This window comes from Poeciliopsis prolifica, unplaced genomic scaffold (assembly GCF_027474105.1).
Source record: "Poeciliopsis prolifica strain line A6 unplaced genomic scaffold, Auburn_PproV2 SCAFFOLD065, whole genome shotgun sequence".
NCBI lineage: Eukaryota > Metazoa > Chordata > Actinopteri > Cyprinodontiformes > Poeciliidae > Poeciliopsis > Poeciliopsis prolifica.
This window is the reverse complement of record NW_026562440.1, coordinates 835-27125: the sequence shown is the minus strand read 5'-3', so window position 1 is coordinate 27125 and position 26291 is coordinate 835. Positions and strand designations below refer to the sequence as shown.

The following is a 26291-nucleotide window of genomic DNA, read 5'->3' as shown; positions in this document are numbered from 1 at the left end:
GTGAAAGTCATCTTGAACGTTTTCAGCTCCGAGCCGCTCAGAGAGAGCTGCGCTGTCTGCTCGGGAGAATCGCACCGGGAGCGCCAAGGCGCAAACACAGACCGCAGAGATGACTGTGGAGAGGATGTTCGACGAGTATGGACACTTCAAAAGGTAAACACTGACTTTCCGTCCTTAGTTGTCCCTCACCACCCCACGTTTTTGTTGGCTTAATGAGAGCCAGATGACAATATTCTGAACATTGTTCTGATTGAAATGGATTTCAGACCGTTTTAGTAACCCTGTTTTAAAAATAAACACTAGTAACAGCTGTTTCACCTGAAATCATTCATTGGTGATTTTAATAAACCATATTCCATATATATATATATATATATATATATATATATATATATATATATATATATATATATATATATATATATACAGACAATAAAAGGACCGGAATTATTTCTATATTTTGGCTTCTCAGCAAAGTGCTCTGAGAAAGTTTCCATTATCTTTCCACCATTTATCAAGTTACAATCACAGACTACAAATTGTTGTGTACGTTTGTTTTCAGCACTTCTGAGTCAATTTCATGTTAACTAAAAGTAAATAATACTTAAAGTATTATCTGCAAAATAGTACCAACGGAACAATTAGATTGGGTGGAGAGCACTTGTAAGCAGGACCTCTGCTGACTTTCTTTCAACAATAGCTTCTTCTTGTCGCTGTTCAATAAAACAAATCTCCTCACAATTATCAATTGTCCCATCCTCCACCTGAGCTGTGAATATTTGCAGCTCCTTCAAAGTTACCATGTTGGTTTTGGCTGCTTCAACAATTAATGTTCTCTTTCCCTGTACTGCTGTCGCTGGTGCCTAATTTTACTTCATGTCCATGCAATAATCTGAACAGTGATGAGTGAGATTCTGAAAGCCTGGGCTGTTGCTTCATAACCCAACCCTTCTTTTAACATCTCTACAAGCCCTTATCCCTGACCTGTTTCCTGGACTCATTGGTGTTCATGTGCTCTTTGTTCACTCATGTTTTCTAGCAAACCTCTTAGTTCTTAAAACAAGAAAGCTTGTTTTAAGACGAGCTGGATTTATACTGAGACAAAATGACATCCTGGTGAACTCTATTTTCTGACTAGTTGTTTAATGGGAATAATTGGTTACACTTGTTCTGTAGTTAGGGGTATCAGAGCAAAGGGGTCAAGCCACAAATACACAATATTTTGAGGTCAAGAACAGAACAAAAGCTACTCTGCATTTTTTCGTATTGGGCTGTGAAATAAAGTGCAATGTGACAACCTCTGAGATGGTTCAAGCAGTATGAACACTTTTGTAGTAGGTTGTTTTTATTCAGTACACTGTCTCCTTAGAAAGGTATACCAACAATCGTTAGAAGTCAGGAACGTATAAACATAACAGAATGACTTCCTCTTTTTAACCATTTACATTTTAACTTCTCTCCAGGTTCCAGGCCTGTCTGTATTTTGCTGCTGTCTTCCAGGCCACAGCATGTGGAATCCACTACCCTTGCCTCAGTTTTTCTGGTCGAGACTCCAAACTTTGTGTGTGGTGTGCCAGGCAACATCACCGATGTCCTGTATGGTAATATAACTGGATCCAGTCTGGAAAGTGTCTTGCCAGTCATCAAGCCAGCTGGCGGGCCTTTGGTGGTTCGAACATCTGACGGGGAGCAATGGGAACTCAGCCGGTGCCGCTCCGCCCTGCGCATCAATCCCCAGGACTTTACATATGATTTTTATGGCAACAAAACTATGACAGACTGCAGTGGGAACTTTATTTACGACCACACCGAAGTTTATAGTAGCATTGTGACAGACTGGGACTTGGTGTGTGAAAATGAGTGGCTGGCCAAACTGTGCCAGCCAACTTTCATGCTTGGAGTCCTGATCGGAGCACTGCTGTTTGGGGATATTGCTGACAGGTAAGCAATGGTTCCAGAATGGAGTAAGAAAGAAATCAAAGCATTTTATTGTGAATTATAATTCATTTTTTTTGTTTGTTTTTTTGTCAGAATTACAGCTGTGGAAAACATATGACAACTAATTATGAAATGTTCACATATTGATTTCTAATTCTTAAATAAAAGATAGCCTTGCATGTTGTTGTTTCAAATATGCTCTACATCAAGACTCTTTTTCAAACAGTGTAACAGCTGATTTCTCTTTTAAGCCCCACTAAACTATGATCACTTTCAATCTTGTCATGTGATGCACTCTCTCAAACTGTCTGAAGCAACACTAGGAGAGCTCCGACAGATAAATTGACATGGCTTAACAGCTGAGACTTGGCTGGTCAGCATTTATAGGAGAGCATGCTTGGCATGTAGTCTACTAAATCATTTAAAAGGGTCTACACTGACAGATCACAGATTACTTTCTTGGAAAATTTATTTTTTTACCGATTTTACATTATTATTTGAGATAACATTTGGACTTGCATGTATAAATTCAAAGTGACAATTATGGTCATGGTTAGTCTTCCAACCCTGCGATAAACCTGCAAAACAGATCTTTTAAAATAAAATGCAATAGAAAATTTATATTTTTGTATTTACAGAAAGAATATTTGGTAAAGCTGACTCAAACATCTTCCTTTACATATTGCTCTTCCATACTGGAAAACAGCATCAACACCTTTCATTTTCCACATCTGTCTTACTTTGTCCTCATGGTTTTCATTGAACTTTCAGATGTTATTGACAGAGAGGAAAGCACGAACTGCATTAAAGGGAACACAAACTCTTCCTCTACTTTAGCCATTCTCAGAACCTCCATCTTTTAAATTCTGACATTATCAATCTCCACTATGTTGCATCCTGGTGGTGCAATAAATTTATTCACAAATTTTGAAATGTAGTACAATTGACCAGAGATCCTCAACTCCAGTCCTCAGGGCCCACTGCTCTGCATGTGTTAACTGGTTCCCTACCGCTGAACACCTGCCTTGAATGAATGGGTGATTATCAGGCTTCTCAAGCAATTGCAGGCCTGTTAAGTAGATAATGATGTCAATAACATACTACATGAAACAATGGCGTTATCGTTGTTTGGTAATAATAACTCCATCAAATAGCCTTAAATAAGTCTACCTGCTGTTGCAACCAACTAATTCCTTGATGTTTTACTGCAAGTCTGACCTAACATGAAACCTCCTCTATTCTTCTGTTTCTCTGTCCATGTCCATCTTCCCGTGCCTCTCTGCACTCTATCCATGGTTGTCTTTTCAACAGAATTGGTCGTGTGAAGATTCTGATGATCACAAGCCTGTGCCAGTTTGCACTTGGGGTGGCCGTGGCATTCTCTCTAAATTACTACTTATTTGTGGTGCTTCGCTTTCTGCTGGCCATGGTGAGGTCAAGGTTTGTTTAAAATGACCAGTCCTTTATTATTTGGTATTTAAGTTAACTCTTAAATTCACAACTTTACCATTTACTAGAAACTGTTTCTTACTGTAAAATCCAGATAGACACTGAGTGATTTTAATATTTAGTTCTTTCTGCTTATGTTACTGTAAGTGTCAACTTTATTAACAAAACTATTTAAAGAGTGGAATGATGTTTTTATTTTAACTTGAACTAAAGAAAGAAGAGAACTCAAATGACAGTGTATTTCAGTACTGCCATAAAATTTGTGAACTCTTAAACTGTATGCCACTGACACCTTTTAATGGGGCATTTAAATTAATTTTGAACATTTTCTTAAGCTGAAACTGCCAATTTACCGTCTTATTGAAAATATCTTTTGTCACTCCACCCATATATATTTATATATATGTTAATAATTGTAATAAAAAGTCTCTTAAACTTTAGACGAAGATCTAAGAAAAAAACTTCAATTTTTGCCACACTGTGTCCAAAGTAGTACTGGATGAAATCTGATTAGAGAAAACATGAAAGACGTTAAGAGGTCAGAGTACTTTTGCAGGTCTTTGCCAATGATACAACAACTGGACACTGACATTTTAAATTAATATATCACAAATACACCATTTAATAATTTGAATCAGTCTTAAACCTGCTTTATCTTATATCTGCTTTCTTAGCACTTGGCTGTATCAATGTAGATCCTTATAGCAAGGGAGCATAATCACTTGTATAGGCTACCAAGTGAGAAAAAGAAAAAAAAAAAACAAGAAACAGCCAGACTTGTTATTTTCCCACTAAGATCAGGATTTATGAAGAAAACACATGTATCTAAAACAATATATATAGGATATTTTAAATGCATGTATCTATGTGGCCTTTTATTTTAGGTAAAATTTTTCAGAGTTGGACATGTTAAAATGTCTCCAATTAGCAGAAAAAATATTTAACATAAAAAACATGTTAACAAGAGAAAAAAATAGACATTATAGTCTGAGAAACAAATAAACATTATAGGATGAGAAACAAATGGTTTGTGAGTTGTGCTGGAAGAAAATCTTTGGTAATTTTATTCTCCATCATCTTTTTCCAATCCCCCTTTCCTCATCAGCAGCAGCTGTTGTTTTTCACATAGAATCAGGCGTTCAGATAGTCCCAACTTACCAACTGTGACTGTGCAGCTTTAAAGCCATGAAGCTCAGCTTTGAATCCTAACCACACAATTTAAAATTATTGAGACAGTGTGTCATGGAAGGATCTAATTAATATGGCAAAGAAAACAGTGACTTGTGCTGACAAATGTTTGGAGGTTTAGGGAAGATAGGAGTCTTTATAGATTCTTGTTTTGCACCCATTTTAAACACTTTCTTATGTTGGCAATGTTGTATGGCAGTAAAACTTTTAAACACTTAACAAGCGGACAGTTTGCATTTGGTGCCCACAGTAGAAACACAAAGTACACATAAAAGCAATTTAACTCTGCAAATTCTGTACTGTAGTCATTGCACAAATTATTTTTCCTTTAATGTTAGTCTTCTTCCTTTGTTCCCTGTTGCTGTTGACAGGTGTCCAGCGGCTACCTGGTTGTTGTATTTGTGTATGTGACAGAGTTTACGGGCAGCAATGTGCGTACATGGACTTCTATGCACATCCATGCGGCCTTTGCAGTTGGCATCATGGTAGTGGCTCTGATGGGTTACCTAGTCCGAGTCTGGTGGATCTACCAGATCATCCTCTCCATGTGCACCTCACCCTTTTTGCTGTTTTGCTGGAAGTTCCCAGAGACGCCTTTTTATTTAATGGCCAAGGGCCGTTACCAAGAGACTCAGGCCCTGCTGGACACAATAGCCCGATTCAACGGACTTGAGTGCCGACTCAAGGCGGAGGATCTGCTGGAGCCAATGAAGTCAGAGAATGGCAAAGCGCTGCTTGAGAAGGAGGAAGAGGAGAGGCCTGCACAACCTGAGAAGAAGCTATCCATCCTGGATCTGTTTTGCAGCTGGAGGATGGCAGGCCGTACTTGCACAGTGTGGGCCATCTGGTTCATCGGCAGCTTGGGCTACTATGTCTTCTCTCTAGGTTCAGTGAATCTGGGAGGAAACCAGTATGTTAATCTTTTTCTGGCTGGTGAGTGTCAAATCAAAAATAACTTTAACTATGTATTAAATATATCCATTCTAAAGCTAGATGTAAACAATGACATATTTTAGTAAATATCTTTAGGGAACAAAATCTGTTTTACCAGAATCTAATTCTGGCACTTTTTTTTAATTATTATTATTATTTTTTTTATAATGGATGCTGTTTAGCTTTCAATACTTAAAACCACAATTTACATCACTACATATCTGCCATGGATTTTAATAGTGTATTAAATATGTGCCTTAATGCAAGTTGTCTTTATCAGATAAATCTGAAACAGTAGCACACACAATTCAATAACAGTTTATAACAGGTAATATATATATATATATATATATATATATATATATATATATATATATATATATATATATATATATATATATATGGGTGCAAAACGTTTATATAATATATATATATATATATATATATATATTTCATATATTAAAATGAAAAAGGCCTTCAGATGTTAGTTACAGCAGCATTGGTGGGAAATCAGTGTCTGTAAATAACTGCATCAGTCTTTGTTCCTCTGTAACAGTTTGAAAAAGATCTTCAATTAAAATCCTGTAGGATTTTCTTCTTTGAAGAATTAATTATTTTTCAAAGACGGCCAAACACATGTTTGATGGAACAAATGATCTTTGAGCGAGTAACCTAAAAATATTTTCTGTCCTTTGTTATATTTTGTCTGTGCTACCAAAGAAGTAGTTTTGGTTTTATATGTACAGCATATATATAGCAAAACCCAAAACTATTGAGAAGTATTTTTTGTCTTTAACTTGTTTACCTTTGTCATTATTTGGTTTTCTTAACCATTCATTAAAGGTTTTGTCTGTGGTGTCTAAACTTTTCCATGCTGTAATACTTCAGTGATGTGTGTTAGAAACATGTGCTGTTGTCCAATTTGGGGTTGTTAACAGCTCTGTTTATGGTAACCGAGAGCCAAGAATGAACACAAACTGTCCTCGGCTAAATGGTTTCCGCATCGCATCTAATAAAGAATAAGATTTGTTGAACAAATCACAGATGCAATGTAATGCTATCCTTAGAGTACCGGGCTCCTCCCAGGTCCTGGTTTAAAGCTGTCAGTTCTTCTGAGAAAAACTGTATTATTTTTTGAAAATTTGCAGCCTCTATCCATTGACTAAGTTATTCCTTTACTAAACTTGCATTGTCAGTTAAGCTGAATGTTTTGTTCTTTTAGTTTCCAGTAAACTATTTTAATTTCTTTTAAATCCTGCAGTTAAATTTATCTGCTAGGCACATGTTGCACTCAAAAATTTGGGATGAAGCACCCCTTTAATAACTCTTTTTCCTTTAAAACAAAATTAAAAGAAAACATCTATTTTTTCCGTTCCTGGATCTCAGGGTCTTCGGTGAATACCTTGAAGTTTCCTTCATTGCTCAAAAACTGGCTGGCTATTTTGATCTCCGAGATTAAATATCACTGTGTCAGTCGCATGACAAACCTTTGACCACATGGCTGTTTTGATTGGTTGTTTCCAGGGGCTGTGGAGCTCCCTTCTTATCTGGTTGGCTGCTTTGCAATGGAGCGGATTGGGAGGAAGAAGACATGTGCTCCGGCTCTGCTCCTGGCCGGGGTTGCTTGTATGCTCATCATCGTGGTTCCTGCTGTATGTATGCAGATGTTTTGCACAGTTTAAGCTCCAATGATGCAGCAAGTTGTTCATTTGTGTGCCAGTTTACATTGCTTCTCCATTGTCAGTAAATTCAACCACATTTCAGCATTTTACGGCATTAAACAGAAAATAGTTCTGCAGCTGCAACAATGTATGAAGTTGTAAGAGAGTGTAACAGGAAAGTAGCTGTAATAACATGTAAATAGGGGTATTTTAAAGTGTTGCGCAATGCATTTTTTTTCCTTTCGGTGCTTAATTTAAGAAAGTGCTCTGAGGTTCTAGACGGCTACTGTCACCACTGTGACATATGACACTTCCTGTCTGCAATGTGTTTGTGCTCTAGTCTCTGACCGACATTACTCCTGTTTAAGTCACTTTAGCTAACAGCTTGCACTTAATGTTTGAGTAAATATAACCTTTGACCATTTTGAATTGAGTATGTCCAGCACAAGGTGAATAAATAGCAACAAAAATACAGCTGAAATTGAATTGACACATTGCCTGTTTTATATTTGTTCTACATTATTCTAGATCCACTCACCAGAGTATACACAAAAACACAAATATATGATATTTTCACAAACATAAAATTACTTCTGCTACATAAGTGAAAAATTAATGTGAAAAATCACTTATAGAAGAACCCTTATACAATATTATGCAGTGCTCTTGATGTCACAATTTTGTTTTCAAACAATGACAAAATGATTTGCTGATATTTTAAAGTCTGCAGCATTTTAATATTAGCATTTAGTATGACTATGACAGTTAGTATAGGCTAAACTGCATCTGTTTTATTCGTGTAGGGAATGCAGACTCTTATCTTCATTCTTGAATTTCCCCCCCAAAAAATAAAATTAAAGGCTGTAAAAATGTCAATTAGTGAGCTAAACTCCTACACAACTGTGAAAACTAAACAAACAAAAAAAAAGAGCTGCATTACCTTGGCTACTATGTGTGCTTCTACAATCAGTGCAAACACAGCAGAAAGGTGTAAAGTTGAACATCTGTTCTGTTCAAGTGGTTTCACAAAAACTTCTTGTTTGTTTTTAAACTGAAAATTACCTCCAATGAGTTTTGCGACATAGTTAGCACTATGTTTAGACTTTTTGGTGAAATTTGGCAGCTGCATATGATGGAGAGAAACACTCCCACCTTTCACAAGTGACCTCTTTGAAAGAAATAAGATTACCAGAGAAGACTGCTTTCCTGTAAACAGCTCAGTGTGCAGCATGTCACAGCACCAGCACCACATATGCTAGATAAAGTGACTGTTTGTTCACCACATCAGTACAACCCAAATTTAGCTTTACTGAATTTAGGGCGGACGGGAAAAAAAGCCAAAAAAAAAACCATTTGGCACCATTAAATCATACACCCCTCTGTCAGCGTTTTCAATTGTGTCTACATGTTGCTTCAGAGTAAAAGAGATACAATTACTCAGCTCAGTTCCCAGAAACGTATTTTTGCACAGCAGCACACAGTGGTGCAATGAGGCCAATACATTGTAATTTATTTTTGCTTTTAGTCTGTGCTTTTTTGTTTTATGCCTGCAGACAGCTAAAGTCAGGTACATAGCTTCATTTCTTTCTGCAAAAAGCGTGAACTCAATTTTGAGATGTTTCTCAAAATATCATTGGCTAATTAGTGTTTACACTTTAAACACCCAGGTGCATTCGGATGTATACATAAAACAATTTTGTTTTCTTGTTTTTTTTTTAAACAGCACCTCATTTCAGATTCTTCCAAATGGAATGGAGAAATTGATATCATGATCCAGAACACTGTTAAATTGCTAGTTTGCTTACATACAAGCAAATATCTGGGTAAAAACAGATTAGAAAAATATTTGTTCTTTAAAGTCAGTGAAATTACATTTAGATTTTTTTTTGCTTGGCATACATTTCAATTTCTATGAATAATTAACATCCAGATGAATACATGATTCTTACAAAAAAGATTCAGTTTTGCCAAGCAAAACAGCATTATTGTGAAAATTAGAGATATCAATCATTTATATTGATGCTTTAATCACTTATAAAAAGCATAGCAGGAAAACTCTGGTCAGCATTGCTCAATAATGTGGCTAGTTTTCATTGCAAATAAATCACTCGTAGTGTGACCCTTCAGCTATTTGTAATGCGAGAGCCTTCAAGGGGAAGAAACTCATGTTGCCATAAATAACATAAGAAGGGATCTTCTTAGGGTAGGGTAGGGTTAGGGTTAGGGTTAGGGTTATGGGTAGGGTTAGATGATGAAGAGTTAGATGAATTATGTTGGTGAATCAGTGAGTCTGTAAGTTCAAAAGTCTAGCTTTATTCTAAGAAATAAAAAAAATTGCATGCAATATAGCAAGTTAAAGTCTTTGTATATAATGTGAAATTATCACTATGTCACTTGTTTCTTACGGTCTTGTTCTGTTTATTGTCTCCTATCAACAAACTTTACCCAACCCGACCTGAAGGAAATAGAGTCTCTGGCCGTCGCTCTCAGTATGATTGGAAAATTTGCTGTGGCAATTGCCTTTGGCCTCATCTACCTGTATACCTGTGAGCTTTACCCTACTGTCATCAGGTGAGGAAAAAAATACAAATTCTAACATACACAAAACATATGACAATATGTGGCTTCCTTTTATAACTATTTCTTCATAGAAATATCTTGCAAATTTAGGAAAGAGCTCTTATTCGAGGTTCCATAGCTCTTCTAAAATAGCTGTAATCAATAATTTGCACCAATGGCAATTCTGTTCTCTTGATTTGGTCTATCTGGACTAAGTTAATGCATCGTGCTTGAATGTTCCCTCTGCAGGTCTCTGGCAGTCGGTAGTGGCAGCATGATGTGTCGTGTTGGTAGTGTTGTGGCTCCTTTCTGCGTTTACCTGGCTGATGTCTGGGTTTATTTACCTCAGGTATGACCTTTTTTGTTCTTTTTTTTTTTGCAAGCTTTTTGAGGGATACTGTTTTTTTTTTTCATTTATATCTTTCTGCATCAAATCCATTAGGGTTTAAGTGACTATTATAGATTCCACAAGGATGCGTATGTCTAGTTAACTCCATTCACATAATTAGGAAACCAGGAAGGCAGAATCATTTTCAAAGGTTTTATTGGCTCTAGTGGGCTTTACTTGATAGTAAATTGACAGGAACGTGGATATTGAGAGACGGGGGAAGAGATGCGGCAAAGGTCGCCAGACTGGGTATCAAACCTGCGACAGCCACGTCGAGGATTAAGGCCTCCATATGTGGGTTGTGCTTACCCCCTGTGTCACCACAGCACCCTCAGGCAGAAACATTTTTTTAAAACTTGTGTGCCTTTATCTGTTAATAAAGCCAAATGTTGCTTTCACAGCGTTCCATCTGTATGCATTCTCTGTGGGACAGATGAGAATGTGCTAAATATCTATCAGCCTCAATGTGTAGAAAACTGGACCTGTCACAACAGCATGCCTCTTACCCTTTCTTTATCGGTCAGATCCAAACTAAAGATTGCAATCCCAGACATGCTCTCAAAATCATACCCGCAAAGTTTATATTTATTGGCTCAAATTGGTTTCTGTGGTGAGGAGTTGCAAAAAGAAGCCACATTAGTGGTGGCTACGCCTCAATCCAAGGATGAGTCTTCCTGGTCTTTTCTAACAGGATCGACTGACTCAACAACTCAAGCTGATTTATTCTGTTCAGCGCTTGACCTGTAGCAAAACATCCCCTACATGAAGGGATTTCTGCCCAGAAACCTAATTCATTACTGGGTATTTTTTTCCTCTGGCAGTACTAAATCTGAATTCTCAGCCAAAACAAGAAAAAATGAAACAGATATGTTAAATATCTGTTATGTTAAATATTTATTCTTCCTAATCAAAATCTTTAAACTCTTCAATGTTGTTTTTGCTCTAACATAAGAATCTAACAGGTCACAATTTGCATATGCAATTTTTAGACAGATTTTCTTAGTGAAGCCATATATCTGATGAAATAGAGTTTTAAAAAAAGTTCCTGCATGGTTTTGAGATGAGTCCACCTTTACTGAGGAGCTCAGCATGCTAAGGAAATTTGTTTAATATGTTGTTTAAATGCATCATAGTCTGTGTCCCTCTTGTCACAATATTCTCATTTTATATGCTTTTTCAACAAAAGATATACTTTTACCATCTTTTTTCAGCTCATTGTAGGAATCCTGGCATTTATAATTGGAGTACTTACTTTGCTCTTACCTGAACCTTGGGCAAACCTCTCCCCACCACTTTAGAAGAGGCTAAATCTCTTGGAAGCAAACCCAGAAAGAAGAATTCAAGCCCTGGCAACAAAGATGCAGAGGATGGGATGGAGCTAAACCAACATGAAGCTAAAGCCTGAGCTTCCTCACTGCTGGGAAACCAGGCCATATGAGGAAAGAACTGAGAAATGAAAGATAAACAACCTATCAATGGTTTATTGTACTGGTGGAAAATTTAAAAACCCAAAACAAAAAAGCTTTTATGAAATCGTTGGAGCTAGGGTTTGTTTTTTGTGGACATTTTTTTTGGCAAACTGACCAACAATTCAGTACAAAATGGGGCCCTGAGGACTTTTCAACTCAATGTCTTCTGCTTACCTACATGGGTCAATGTTTGATCAACGAAAGAGTACGAATGTGTGAATGTTAAGTACATATTTTGAGACCACAGGAAAATGAATAATACTTAAAGGGTCAGATCAATTTTAGTATTACTTTTGTACTTGACGCTGATTTTTAAAGACGACAATGGTTGGACGGATAAAGATGCCTACAGAATTACATTTATTGTAATTATTTAAGTTAAAACAAAATAGACTTATTGCTTTACAAGTAAGTTATTTAAGATATAGTTTAGGCTGTTTGCACTGTGGAATGTATCATAATAGGAAAAGTGCCTTTTTTAGAAATTATTCTCAGGGCATTCAGACGACTGTGAACAACTTAAAGTATTACAGTTTAACATCAGTTTGACAGCCTCATTACTTCCTTGACCTTGAACCCATATTTACGGGTTGTGTATGTGGGTGTGTTTTCTGGTTTAATCTATTGTTGAGAACTTTAGTTCAGTTTTTCCTCATGCTTGTATTTCTGTTAGCAATCTGTATGCTTGACATACTCAAGGATATGCACGTCATTACTGTGTTCAGGAGCCAAGATATAATCTCCAGATGTTTGGACCAAATCCAAGAACAAACTGTTGTGTTGAGGTGATGTATGGCTTCCTATAGCCATAGAGAGCATTAGGAGGGTAAATTATGAAATTGAAGCATTGGTGCTCGGAAATCAGATCTACAATCATCACAAATGGCTTCATTGCCATTGTTTTTATCATAATAGAGAAATACATGTAACACACTGAGAATGTATTCCTCTTCATGCCTACCGTAGATTTGCTTTTCAATTCCATTTATGTTTCTGCTTTAGGAAACATATTTTACAATGATATCAAGCAGAGAAAATAAATAAAGACTGTTTCATAAATACCACATCCACAGCTTATTTCAATGTCTTCTGCTAGAAAAGAAGAAGTAAAGAGACAAAGCTTTTCAGTTAAATAATTTGTCTATGCTCTTTTGTGAACATCTGACATACACTGTTTCCTGTTTGTTGCAGCAGACGAAGTTCAACTGAAGCAGTAGCAGAAAGTTCACTCTCTCTGCATCACCTTTCACATGAAGTAAATCTTTGTATTCAGCCTCTGAGTGGAAAAACTGCACATGGATTACCTGAAAAGTCTGTACCAATGTTTACATTTGTGTGGATGGAAAAAATTAAAGAAGTCTGCTGCAGTTGGGGCTGAAATTTTCCTGCTAATGTTAACCACTCCTTCTGTCAACTGATGGAAATTAATTCAGTATACAGAAATTACACTGTACTGGAAAAAAGCAGAAAAACAAAAAAAATGTTGCCCATTCCTTATTACTGCCAGTTTTGTGGAATCAGGAAATTGCGACAATAGAACCTGACTGATAACATAAAAAAAAAAAAAAATAAATAAAAAATCTTAACCTGCAACACTGTTTTTAAATAAATTGAAGAACAGTGGGTTGAGACAGCACTTTTCTTTCTCCCCTTTATGTCCTATTCCATTAAGTAAGAAGTTTCACTCCTCTATCTCACACTCCATATTCAGACTGCTACAGAAATTGTGTGCTTCAGTGGCCTTTTCATTAACAGCTTTGGATCTTTCACTCAAATCTGAGAATTTTTTTGTCTTCACAGCATTTTACAGGTTAAACACTTTTTTTTCTTTTACACTGGATTTGATTCAATGAACAATATTATCTATTTATAAATTAAACTCGCAGTCATAAAAGGTCCCTTCATAAAGTCTAAAGCATCGGTATAAAGGTATGTCTACTAAAATAAAATTATGCTTAAGAAAGAAATAGCAGGACATGTATTATGGTATAAGTTCTCCCTTCTTTGTGAAAAAGAGACCTATATTGAGGTTTGGTAAGATGAGATAAGCTGGAGCAATCAGAGCAGGATAGCCACAACAACAAAAATATCACGTTTGCAAAAATACATTCTTAGCCAAAAAAAGCTGCAAATTCAAAGGACATTTATCTCAAAGGCCTTAAATGATGAAATGAATTTATTATGAACCAGTTTCCCACTGTAGACACATTGAAATGGCATGTGTAGTCTCATCACTTTGAGAAACATGATACACACTAAACACTGTTTTCCTTCCTGAGAATTTTATCTTGAATGCAAATGATTACAAAATAATAAATTAAATTGATATGAAATAAAACACTTAGAACATAAATGCAACAATACCAAGAGGACAGGTTATGAGGAGTTGATTAAGTCTGTAGTTGACATGTTAGCTTATGGCTATGTGGGTTTTATGCTACTTCTACCAGTAGCTAGAAGTGATTAAAAAAAAAAAAAGATAAAAAAATAGTTACTGTGAGTTGACATAAACAGATAACTCAAGTTCAATTTTTTAATGTGGCTCTTTTCAAAGATCCTAAGCAGTTAACAGCTTTTGTTGGGTGTCTTTATTTACTATAAGCAAAATAGTTAGCATCGGAGCTGAAGCACTAGTAATATTTACCTGTGTGAAACATCTGTCACATAGAAAAATAAAGCGTTACAAAAGTTTGTAAATCAGAATGGAGACTTTTGCTTCTTACATTCATTAAATCTTCTTTTATACAAGTTGTCTGGAAATGTGGCCAACTGTGATCTAAGTACTTGCTTGATACAGGAACATTATTGGTGATGCAACATCTCTGAGCTTCATTATCTCAATAATTATCAGCTCCTCTGTAAACAACAAAAGTCAAGCAAACCTAATGATAGTTTAGGGTTTCTCAAGTGATCTAAAAAAACAAAAAAGAAACTTGTTTAATGTTATTGAGATGTCAGTTGCCATAAAATCCTTTGGTGCTTGACAGTTTCTGCTTAGCCTTTGCATGTAGTGACAGCAAATCCAAAAAACTCTAAATGAAGATATGTAGAGTTTTACTGAGGGTGAGATATTAACTGCTTATAATCTTTTAAAGAACATCACTTTAAGAATTCAGTACTCTCTAAAACACAAAAGATCACAAACACTTCCATACCTTGCAAGCAAATATCATTCATAACCAAGTCAAAATAAAAGGCAAAATGCTATCCAGTTGTGATCAAATCCCTCATTTTGCTGCAGATGTTCACAAAGCATTATTTCACAAAATAAAAAACCCTGCAGGATATTTATACAGTTTAAAAAAGCATCACAGCAGAATAGTTATTTGGTAAACTCTGATTTCTTTTCACCTTTGGATTACAAATGAGGCACCCTAATGCTTTTAGCATGTAACTCATACCCCTGACATACTCTAAAAGAATTGTATTTCCCAAAACTATTCTAAATTACTCTGTTGGCAAGGTCAAACTCAGTCATTCATGTACATCTAGGTGGAATTCTCTGAATTCATAATAGATGTGTTTGGTTTAACCCTCATTCATACCTTACAACATTTGACAATTCCTTAAAATGTTATAAACATCGTATAACAACTGACTTAACTTAATGCAACTGTTACCAACTGTGATCCCAAAGCTTCCTGTCTCACAGTTACTGGACATCCTAATGAGATTTGGCACTTATAACAGTCCTGCACAACTAATATACATATAATACTTTTGGCACTCCCCCTTCCCCCCCTCCAAGTCATTTTTTAAAATTAAATCAGCACTTTTATAAAATAAAAGTCTGACTGGAAATGTCTCTGAAATCCTCTTCAACATTTAGTGTATATCCCAACACATTAAATTGCCCTCTAATCTCTCCTGGAGATTATAACAGTTAAGATCATAAAACCCTCATAACAAGCTCCAGTAAAATCAATTATGAAATAACTTGAGCCTGTAATTATTTTCATCTGTCCTTGTCCAGTTCTTAAATAGATCATTTTTGTTTCTTTCAGTTGCGTAAGTCCAAAGTGCTGGGTCTTTCATCATAAGAGCTTGAAGACGAAAAACCGAACTCTCCAAAGTAAAGGTGCCAACATCCAAAAGATGGGACATACTGCCACTATTCCTGTGGGTTTCTCAAGCTTTCTTTAGCCAGTTTTAGTCGACTCTATTGTTTGGCTTTATCCACTGTTTACGCTTTCTTCAGGGATGAACCAGCCAGCTGTTGGCATCCTCCAGGTCTGAGTCTAGCTCTTCATCTTCATCTAAAGGTTCAGGTGTTCGAAGGGCCAGTTCACGTAAGAAATCTGGCGGGTAGACCGGCGGGCGAGAGGTGGATCTCAGGCCAATTTTCTTCTTCATGAGGTGAAACTGATCACGGATGAAGTCATAGAACTCGTACTCGTAGCGCATGCGGTGATACAACACCTGCAGGGCCTCGAGCGTAGGGGTATGTTTTCTGACCGTGCCGGTCAGGTTTCCCATTTTTCGATATTCTTTGATAAAAAAGGAAAAAAACAAACAAACAAACAAACAAACAAAAAAGACAAGTCAGTTAATACAGTTGAATTCATTTAATAAACCACTTGCTAAAACTTTTTTTTTATACATATCAAGCTTAATTAGTAAAACAATTGTATTTTTTTATTTATGCTGAAATGGGTAATTTCATCACATTTTTGAGGAAATGAAATAGCATGAATGAATGAAATTACCATGCCTGGATGTTGATGTTGGTGTAAGGTGAAGCAGAACTCTACAGTCCATTATTTTAATCAGGAACAAATTTTTTAAATATTTTAAAATAAAAAATAGTTATCTGTAGTGAATATCTTGAATGAATGCATAGTCATTTAGGAAAGAATGGAGAGAGCATATGTACTTTGGTCAAAGGTCCTGTACTAAGGGAACATGGGTAAGCTTCCTGAAACTAAATAAACATGTCTGACCTCAGTGTGTATTTTAAACACTTCCCATAAACCTGGAAATGTGGCCATCTCTGACCTAATTTCTCTAATTTCACTAATTTAGGCAAGATAACATGTAAGAAACCCAACTTAATGAATTAATGGTTCTGCATAGTCAAGCCAAACTGCCAAAATCATTTTTGATTGTTGCAGTAGAATGACATAAATCACGTCATGTTGTTCTCAGCCTCATGTCGCCCCTTCTTGTCACAAAGCTCCTTGCAAACTTTTGACCCCTTTCTGCATACAAAACTATTGTGTGATTGGTAAGAACTTTGTGAGTGGGTCTTTTCACATATTTCTCGATTTGATATAAGCATCATGCCCAAACAGAATTAAAAAAATAATAATTTTATCAGATGGAATTAAAGTCTTTGCGTCTTGTTTTAAGAATGACAAACATCATGATATTTATTAGTTAGCACCAACCTGGACTCTTATAAATGTCAAGTACTCCAGAAAAGTAATGGGGTAAGAGTCTCTCCAGCATAAGCAGAACATCCTCCAGCTCCTCCAAGATCCCCACAAGGAGGTAGTTCTCCAGCACATTCTGCTTGGCCCTCTCCAAAGCCCACACTCCAGGTTCTCTGTGAGGCATTCAAGTAGTACAAGTGAGCAGTCAAACAATATTTATGTCAAAAGAATTGAAGTGAAAGATTCCCAAAGCAGTTAAATCTACCTGCACTTAGGATGTTGTCCACAGAAATAGGGAATGATGTAGAAAACTCGAGGATTGGAGCACTCAGGGTAATTCTCGAGAATGCACACATTTATATCCTGAAAGTAGACAAACACAGTAATGTTAGTTCTGAAGCTCTTATTTCTACGTTTATTTTAGTTGTTGTTTAGTGGCCGGCTTTATCCACTAGATGGAGTTCTTCACTTTGAAAAACCCAGTCAGCTTCACAATGGCGAGCCAAAGCGCATTACGAAACAACATTATGTGCAAGAAGATAAAATCAGCCCTTCATCTGCTATCAGTGCACAGATAACAACAAAAAATCAGTAGAACACACAAAAAGATTTCACAGTTTAGATGCTGGACGTGTAGTGATCAGGGAGAGTTGTGACTTTTCTGCCTGAATTTGGAAGTTCTTAAAAAATGATATGGGGAAACATGAACAAATATTAAAAACACACATGCAGCAGTAAAGCAGGCCAGCCACTGAATGCTGTGGAACCTGGAGTCAAATCCATGTCAGGTGACGTAAGTATTCTGCGTGGAAACAAGTCCTGAGAAACAAAACAGTCTAGGAAGCTTTACTTGGCAGCATTTGTTTGGGAACAAACATGTTCTCAAAGCTGGTTCTTTTAATCACCACTTTGGAATATTTTCTAATGGCAGAGCTCAACTGAGTAATTGATCAAAATCAGCACTGAGAATAACATAGATTCTTAGTGCTGAGAATCTGTGTCATTTAGCTGAGTAGACAGAACCAGAACTCTGGCCTTCCCCAAATGATTCCAGCTGCTGATGAGGAAATGATGTAAAAGACCTACGGATGAACAGGCTTTGTTTTGGAGAGTTTGGTTTCTATGAGAGCTAGCGAGTGGCATTTAAGTCATATAAAAAGTGATCAATTGCCTTAAGCAAAATTTTAAAAAAAAATTTAAAAACACTACCATATAAAAATCACTGGCCTAGAAAAAACAAGAAGAAGCAAAAATCTATCTATATTTATTGATTGTCTATAGGTTTTATAAAAATGGTTAAAAAAAAGTAAAATAAGACCGTATGGGCAAAAATGTCCAACAGAGATCTAGATACATCATTTTATTGACCAGTTTTTTTCTGATTCAGCGAGGAGCTGTGGGGTTTTGTGAACTTTATGACGAACTAGTAAGGTTGTGCTCAAGAACTAAGACTTCCTGGTTACCAATGTAGCAAGTAAGTGGGAAGCTCTTCATTGAAATTACAACAAAAGCCCAGAAGACCTCTAAGAAAGAGTTCAACACTGGAGTGCTGTGCTATTCAGGTCATGTTTGCACTAATAACAAGTTGGCTGTTGTTTCAATTTAAACAGCACCCTGTATATGGGACATCCTCAAGCAGTCTCAAGTGGCAATTCAAGGTCCTGTTAAATCATTTTTAAAAAATGTGTATTTAACTCAGTGTCGAAACCAAGCAGCCTTTTTTTTATTGCATGAGCAACTTTTTGAAGTCATTGTTTGATTTCAGGAGAACAACTTGAATCAAACTTGTAATAGCACACATATGTTTGTGTTATTAAATCTGAGTTTTCTCAAATAATTTAGATGTTTTTCAATCTTTGCGATGATGTTACTGCTTAAAGACAGGATGTATTGGCTGACACAACTCCCTGACTGTATCATATGATCTGATTGGCAATATGCTCAAACACATGCAGACAGCTGCTGGAGTAGTAAAAAAGCAATGAGCGGCTGAAGCACCAGTCATAATGTTTTACAATGTACATAAAGTAAAATGTGCTAAGTGTATAATGAAAGAGAAGATATTTTATTTATATTATATTTTTCTGCTCATGATTTTGGCCCAAAAAATGACTCCTCCTCCTTCTTGCTGACTTCACAGCCATGTTGGTATGTGGTGGCCATCCACCACCAATCCACAACTGCATCCATCTGGACCATCCATGGTTGAACAGCAGTCATCAGTGAACAAGTCTGTTTGAAAATGAATCGTCATGTACGGCTGGGCCCACTGCGACCGTTTCTGCTTGTGAGCTCTGGTTAGGGGTGGCTGAATAGTAGGTTTATGCACTGCAAGCCTCAGCTTCAAATAACTGTTTGCTGCTTTGTAGGGGCTTTCATCAGCTGCTCTCTTAATCCGATGAATATGTCTAACAGAAACCTTCCTCATTATCCCTTTATCTGTACAAACCCATCTTTGTTCTGAATCAGCCACAAATCTCTTCACAGTACGATAATAACGCTTCAGTTTTTGTTAAATATCTAATGTTTTCACACCTTGTCATCCGGTTCTACGCTATCTGATGGTTTTCTTCAGCAGAGATTCTTTCTCTTTCCCATATTGCTAGAAACCTGTGGCCTGCTTAATGATGTGGAACACAGATTTCCTTTAACTGAACTCACCAGACAAACTAATCAACACAGCTCTCTGAAATTAATTATAAAGATTGAAAGAGCCCAGACACACAATACCATCTATAAATTTAATAGCACAACAAAATATTTCATCTTTATGACACTTAAATCCAATTTGCATAAAAATTTGGAACACGGTGTAATTGGGATACTGATCATTTAATATGTTTTTGTAATTTTCACTCAAGAACTATTGACATATTTAATTTTCTTTATTTGATTTCCATTATAATTCTTTCCATTATTAAATTATTCTCTGTTGCGCTAACACCTCCTTGTGAGTAAAACTTTATATCTCTGCCAACAACATGAAACACATTTGCATGATGTCCTCTTATTAAGTAGTTTGGCAACCCTTAAAACAAACACAGAGCAACTAAACAGTGAACAGAAACAAAGTTGATAACATCAACTGATTTTCATAGGCAGATAATGCTTTATACATTTACATATTATAAAGACTAATTTATTGTATTTATGTGACTAGAACTGAACCATAATTTAATAAGAAATTAATTTCTCTGCACATGCAGCATATTCTTCTAGATACTTGTGCATATTGCTTCAAGTTATTATGGATGCAAATGAAATGTCAGAGTTTAATGGTTCATTTATGTCAATTCTTTTTGAAGCATTGGAATAGTTTTATAACCTTCAGTGCAAGTTAAGAAAATAATTTCATGTTCAAGTTTGGATTTATTGTTCACGTTCTTTTTCCGATATGTGGCATCTAACTGGATAAATCACCAGTCTCCTTAGCGAAACTAGTATGTCTAATTTAAATTGGTTGGTTTTCATGAATGAACCCAGATCTCAACCATAGTACACACATTTTTTTTAGGAGGCTTAAGTTTGAGGCTTTGGGAAGATCACTTCTGCAATTGTTTATGCATTACTGAAATAACCAACTGTGCCTTAACTGTGTCTGTTTTTTTAATTAATATTGAAGAAATATTAATTTTCTTTATTAAATTATTGTTTCTAGATTTCATTGCTCTTGTTTATTGTCTAATCATTCCATGATAGAAGAAGGTTCAAACTAAATCAAGAAAACAAAAAGTGATTATAAAATTTTGTTTTACCTGTTTTAGTGTATTAAAATGAATGAGGATGAAATGTGGAAAATTCCATATGTGGATGAACAGTCACTCTTTTGTTCTCCCAGATCAGTCTCTGTCACACATCCTAGACCTCAGAATGACCTGCTTTTGAACAATGTTGCAATGTTATCCGATTATTTCCCTATGTCTTATTCTATCTGTCCCCAGGGATGTTTTCATGCTGAAGATAGAATGCTGACCAATGTTTCTTTTTTGATAATAAGGAGAAGTGCAACTCTTAGTTCCCTATTAAATAGTGACTATATAACCTTATATTCTCTTTTAACAATGCAATACCACATTCAAACTTTGAGGGTTACTTGCATTACATTGTGAATGAATAAAGAGAAGTTAAAATGCAGTATTTAAGACATGATTGCAGCAGGCACCAAATGTGTGCACCATAGAAATGGTTCTTTGGGCTGTTTTAAGCTGAAATGATCTTTGTACCTCAAGAGGGCAGTGGAGGAAACTCACCCCCAAAGGTTTATCTGATGAATCATTGACAACAGCACAAATCTCATGCACATGACTTTATAAAATTTTATCGATGAGGAAGTGTGCCAGGCTTCCCTTCTACCCATTATCTAACATGCCTATCCCAGCAGTCAGTAGTCAAAGACAAACAATTTTAATAATATGGAGAAGAACTTCAGTCATATATATATAGGCCATAACAGTAATGCAATAGGATATCTTTAAAAACAGTAAGTGCAGAACTTGAAAATAACTATTTGATTTCATTCAACACTATCAAGTCAAAATCCTAATTAACCTCCTAATTGTTGCCCCCAAAACACTTGCATGCGAGTCAATGAATCTATGAGGAAAAAGAATCTCATAACAGGTTATCGGTTTTGAAGTCTTCCAGGGAAATCACTTTATGTCATCTTTTTGGACAAAAAAAAATCTGAAAATATGGAATTCTAGTACTCAATATTAATAAGAAAGCAAATTTAGTGAGTTGGTCACAAATTAGGCAATCAGGGAGACAACGAGGGAGACAGTGTCATAGTGTTCCCAATGTCAAGGCTTGTTGAGACATGACTGATGTCAGTAAAGCCTCTTTCTTTGTGAGTGCAATTATTCTTTTCAAGGTTCTTGTAACTGACAGTTTAACTGGAAACAGATGATTTTTCAGTTAGGGTGGGAATCTCTTGATCAGACAACTGTCTTTCAACAGTGAGAACTCCCCAGGTCTATTTCATTTATTCTTTTTTGCTTCACAAAGTTTGAGCCCTAGTTTGTGCAGCTGTCTCTAGCGGAGGTGTTCATAAAAAGTTGTATCATTCCAAAGTGTTGAGTCCATAGCTCTTCTTTAAAATTGCTGACAACAATTTCCCCAAAACGGGGCTTTCAAATATAAGGTGCTTTTTGCTCCAACACCTGAACAAGAAAACCCTGACTCCACTGATGACTGATAATTGATGAGCGCAAACACTGGGGCTGAACTATGAATATATTGCATGCCCTTACATCCATTGCTGCTATTTTGTATGAGTAATCACATGAACCAGCAGAAGTAGGATTGTTCACATTAGCAAGGTTGTACATTAACAGAACATAAGCGAAGATCTGTGCACAATTGTAATGGAAATACATTGTTTCATAAATTGTCTAATGAGATTAAGCAGACCTAAAGAGAGAAATTGGCAAGTAATCTGAAAAACTTAAATCAAGTTGCCATTTCATATGTGACCTAAATTCATTAAAGGTTCAATCGATTATTATAGATTATGAATGATAAGCGACTTGACAGACGCTTATCTGAAGTGGATATGTCATGAGGTCAAGTAACCATTACATCACTTTGTAAAGGACAGCTAATGTGTATAAAGAGGGGTGTGGAGACTGACGGAAAATCCAGTTGGACCACAGGAATGTCTCTGCAACATGTGCATAGGGTTCCCTTTGCACATGTAGGCAGACTGACAGTGTTCTTTCATTGACACCTTTGAAATTCTTCCAAAAGGAGGGCAGCGAAGGCTAACACACACCAGGCAGGGAGATACATCTGATAACACTTTAAACTTTAATTGGTGACATGCCTGGGAAAGAATCCTGATTCTCTATTCTCTATAAGTGTTAATAAACAATGTTGGTCAGAACAATAATCTCCTGGTCAGAATTGCTACTGACATTTACAGTGCTATGCAGAAGTTTTCCAAACACTTTGAACAACTTCAATGCACTCTGTTGCAATGACATATAATACGCCAATCCAAAGGTGAACCTTCACACTGGTTATAGGGGCATTAGAGGATAGGCTCTAACAAGGTTTCCTCTATGATTGCCCTGTATTTAACTCCATTCATCTTCCCATCACCTCTCACCAGGTTCCTTGTCCCTGCTAAAGAAAACCATGTCCACAGCATGCTTCTGGCACCACCATGTTTCACTATAAGCATTGAATGATTGAAATGATTTGATGTTAGTTTTCTTTAACTCCTTGCATCTTGTCTGCAAGTCAAAATGCTACATTTTTGTCTCTGACCACAGCTCCTTCTTCCACAAGTTTGCTGTGTTCCCTATATGACTTGTAGCAAACTGAAAATGGGACTTTCAAAGCACAGGTAACTTTGTATAACACCACGGCTTCTCCTCCCCCTAAACTGTAGGAAGGGGCCCCTGTAGTCTGCATACTTTAATAACTCAACTCACATGGTCTCACTCCAGGGAAAACAGTGCAACACTTAATTACATCCCGTCTGACTCAAGCCAGGCTGACGTTTATTGCTGCTCTTGTTAGCCTTTTGAGAATGACCCTTCTTAGGTCTCTGACTCTGACATGAATATATGATCAGGCTGGGATAATTATTAAATACGTTGAAAATTGTAATTGCAAATTATAATTAGATAAAAATAAATCTAAATAATATCACAGGAAGTGTCAAAATGCATTTAAAAAAAACATATGTATATATATTTTTTATCTGGTATTAACGGCTGTCAGGTTAATACCTGACAGCCGGTTTACAAAAAATATATATACATATGTTTTACAAAAAATATATGTACATAAGTCTGTCATGGTATAGAATAGATAATGTCTGTAATTAAAATGTCTGCCTCGGTTTGTTATGATTTGATAAAAAGGCTGATATCAGGTTGTGACTTGATTTTTTGTATACAACAATTTACTCTGTCAATATTTTCTCAGTATCTCTGCTATGCCTTGCTGCAATTAAATGGTTGGTGCAAAGCGTCCTTTAGTGTTGCAAAAGGTAAGTTTTCAAAGATAATTTTCTGAGTGAGTTTTATCCTATTTTCTACATTAAATGTACGTATTTTTCTTTTTCTGTTAGTGAGACACTAACTACTCTCAGATAACCTAGGCATTCACATTAAAGACATTCCTTCAGGATCTGTATGAATGGTAACACAGTATTTCCTGCTTCTGGAACATCTTCAAAGACCTTTTAGTGTCAAAGCACTGTATAATTAGAGTTTACATGAACGCCACGCTGGAATCAAACATTAGCATTTTCTGTTTCAGTTCATATCTGAGCAGAACTTCAGGCTATCAGAGCACCGAGTCCTATCTCAAAGCACTGTTAATGCCAAGAGAGAGAATCACTCACAGCACAAACATGCAGCAATAGTGTGTTGAACATTCTGAATGCATTAGCTTTTTGAATAATAAGCATCTGTAAAATTGATCTTGCCAAAGTCAATAGGAGAGTTAATGGGCTTGTGGAAACTGGGACTGGGATAAATAGCAGAAAGAGAAGAGGAATGCTACAAGATACAGTTCTTGCTTGGCTCATTAGATGTGACTAAAAATAGATTCCTTAGAAAAACCAACTGAAAATGTAGGATTGAAACAAAATGATAAGAAAGTCAGCTCTCTCTTCAAAGGTGCCAGTTTAGTGTTTTGCAAATAAGTTGACCAGTTTTAGTACTGTTATGGTGAATCATATTTCTACAAAGCCTTTCATTCCCAGCGGGCATAGTAGAAAAAACAATATCATAAAACAACCCCACCTGATGCTAATTTTCTTTTATTAATTATTTCATTAATTGAAAGGGGTTATAAATTGGAGCAGAATGGTGTTCAGTCAGGGACGTCATTTATTCTGTGGAAAAATAGGCCTTAATTAAACAGATGGTTTTGATTTAACGACTAAAGGAGCAAATGCTTTATATTTGGTTGTAGTACATAACTAAAATCAGTCAAATGGCCGTTCCAGACAGTCCTCAGAAGAGAAGTACATTTTGAAACCCAAGAAAAGCAAAGGACTAATAAAAGCAGTTTCCAGATAAAGGATGACTCCACACAATCAAGAAAAATGAGCTCCATCTCTCAATCAAACATCCACCATCAAAGAGGACATGAAAGAAACTTCATCAGGTAGGAAGTGCAGAAACAGTAACAGACACTTTGCTTAAACCTCATCAGCCTGATGAGGACATATTTCCACTTCTTAGGACATGCAATCACATGCAGGAATACACTGAGTAATAGTGCTTTTCCATCTGTCAAAAGGAAGTGTCCTCATTATTCATAGAAGCTGACTGTTTTAGAAGCCAAGCCTGGCTGTAACCCTTAGACAGGGTCAAGCATTTAGATTGGTGAGACACAAAAACTCCAGAAAGCATAAAACTCCATATCCAACTGAGGCACAAAGCCCTTAATCAGACAGGATGTTTTTCTCTCACAATTTTTTAGCATAATCAAATGTGCACTAACCTACAAGAATGGGGATTAAAATTAAAAATCAATGAAGTGAACTGTGTAGTGCATCTTGCACCTTAAGCTGAAATGATTTTAAAGTCCCAATTGCTGAAATCAAAGTACTCACAAGGTATCGCTCATCATCTTTCATCCCTGGCGTTCGGATGAGGTGGTTCTGCTCCCCTCTCCAATCACCAAAGCGACGGAAGAAATAGTTGGAGAGGAACCGGCTTATAGGATCCCGGATTATGTTGATGTATACAGGCTGCTCTATCCGGAACCTGCAAAAAAAGAAGAAAAAACCCCTCATATCTCGAATACTGTATATTAGCCAATAAGTGTTAATGAACAATGTAGCTCAGCTTTTTATTCTGTTGCTGCTCCACTGTACCTGGTGAAATTCATGAAGTGAACATGTCTTGTGTAGAGAAATGGCTGAGGGATCTTACTGATGTTCTTCACTAGATCCACCTGCACAAGAGCCACACACACACAAACACACACACACACACACACACACACCCCCACACACACACACACACACCACACACACACACCCCCCCCCCCCCCACACACACACACACACACACACACACACACACACACACACACACACACACACACACACACACACACACACACCCAGTTATTTATTTATTTTAAAAAATAAAGTTTGCACAACTCTTTTTCCCTTTTGAATTCCTTTTCTTTTTTGAGAACCAGATAAGTTTGGAAGACACACACAAAAAAGAAGGAAACATGCAAAATATGAATTGCTCTGTGTTGGATGCTACAATATGCTAAGATCAAATAATGAACACTTCTAATTTTCTAGGTAATTGTTCAATCAAAACGAACCTGGACCTTTCGGGCGCTTGATGTAAGC

At 36.4% G+C, this 26291-nt stretch overlaps 2 protein-coding genes across 2 annotated transcripts; one reads left to right on the top strand and one right to left on the bottom strand.

Moving 5' to 3' along the window:
- Window positions 1–109: 109 nt before the first annotated feature.
- LOC129351215 (solute carrier family 22 member 16-like) lies at window positions 110–12952 on the top strand. The gene is given in 10 exon segments (XM_055020092.1): window positions 110–153; window positions 1464–1524; window positions 1526–1941; window positions 3250–3367; window positions 4947–5508; window positions 7033–7160; window positions 9631–9740; window positions 9978–10077; window positions 11328–11379; window positions 11382–12952. Coding segments are annotated over 10 exon segments (1731 nt in total). The 3' UTR covers window positions 11522–12952.
- Window positions 12953–13728: 776 nt separating this feature from the next.
- Window positions 13729–25903, bottom strand: LOC129351249 (uronyl 2-sulfotransferase-like; the record flags this gene model as incomplete). Its single annotated transcript, XM_055020147.1, has 5 exons — window positions 13729–16072; window positions 16973–17130; window positions 17223–17320; window positions 25533–25686; window positions 25797–25903. Coding segments are annotated over 5 exons (810 nt in total), but the record flags the coding sequence as incomplete, so codon positions are not given.
- Window positions 25904–26291: the final 388 nt, after the last annotated feature.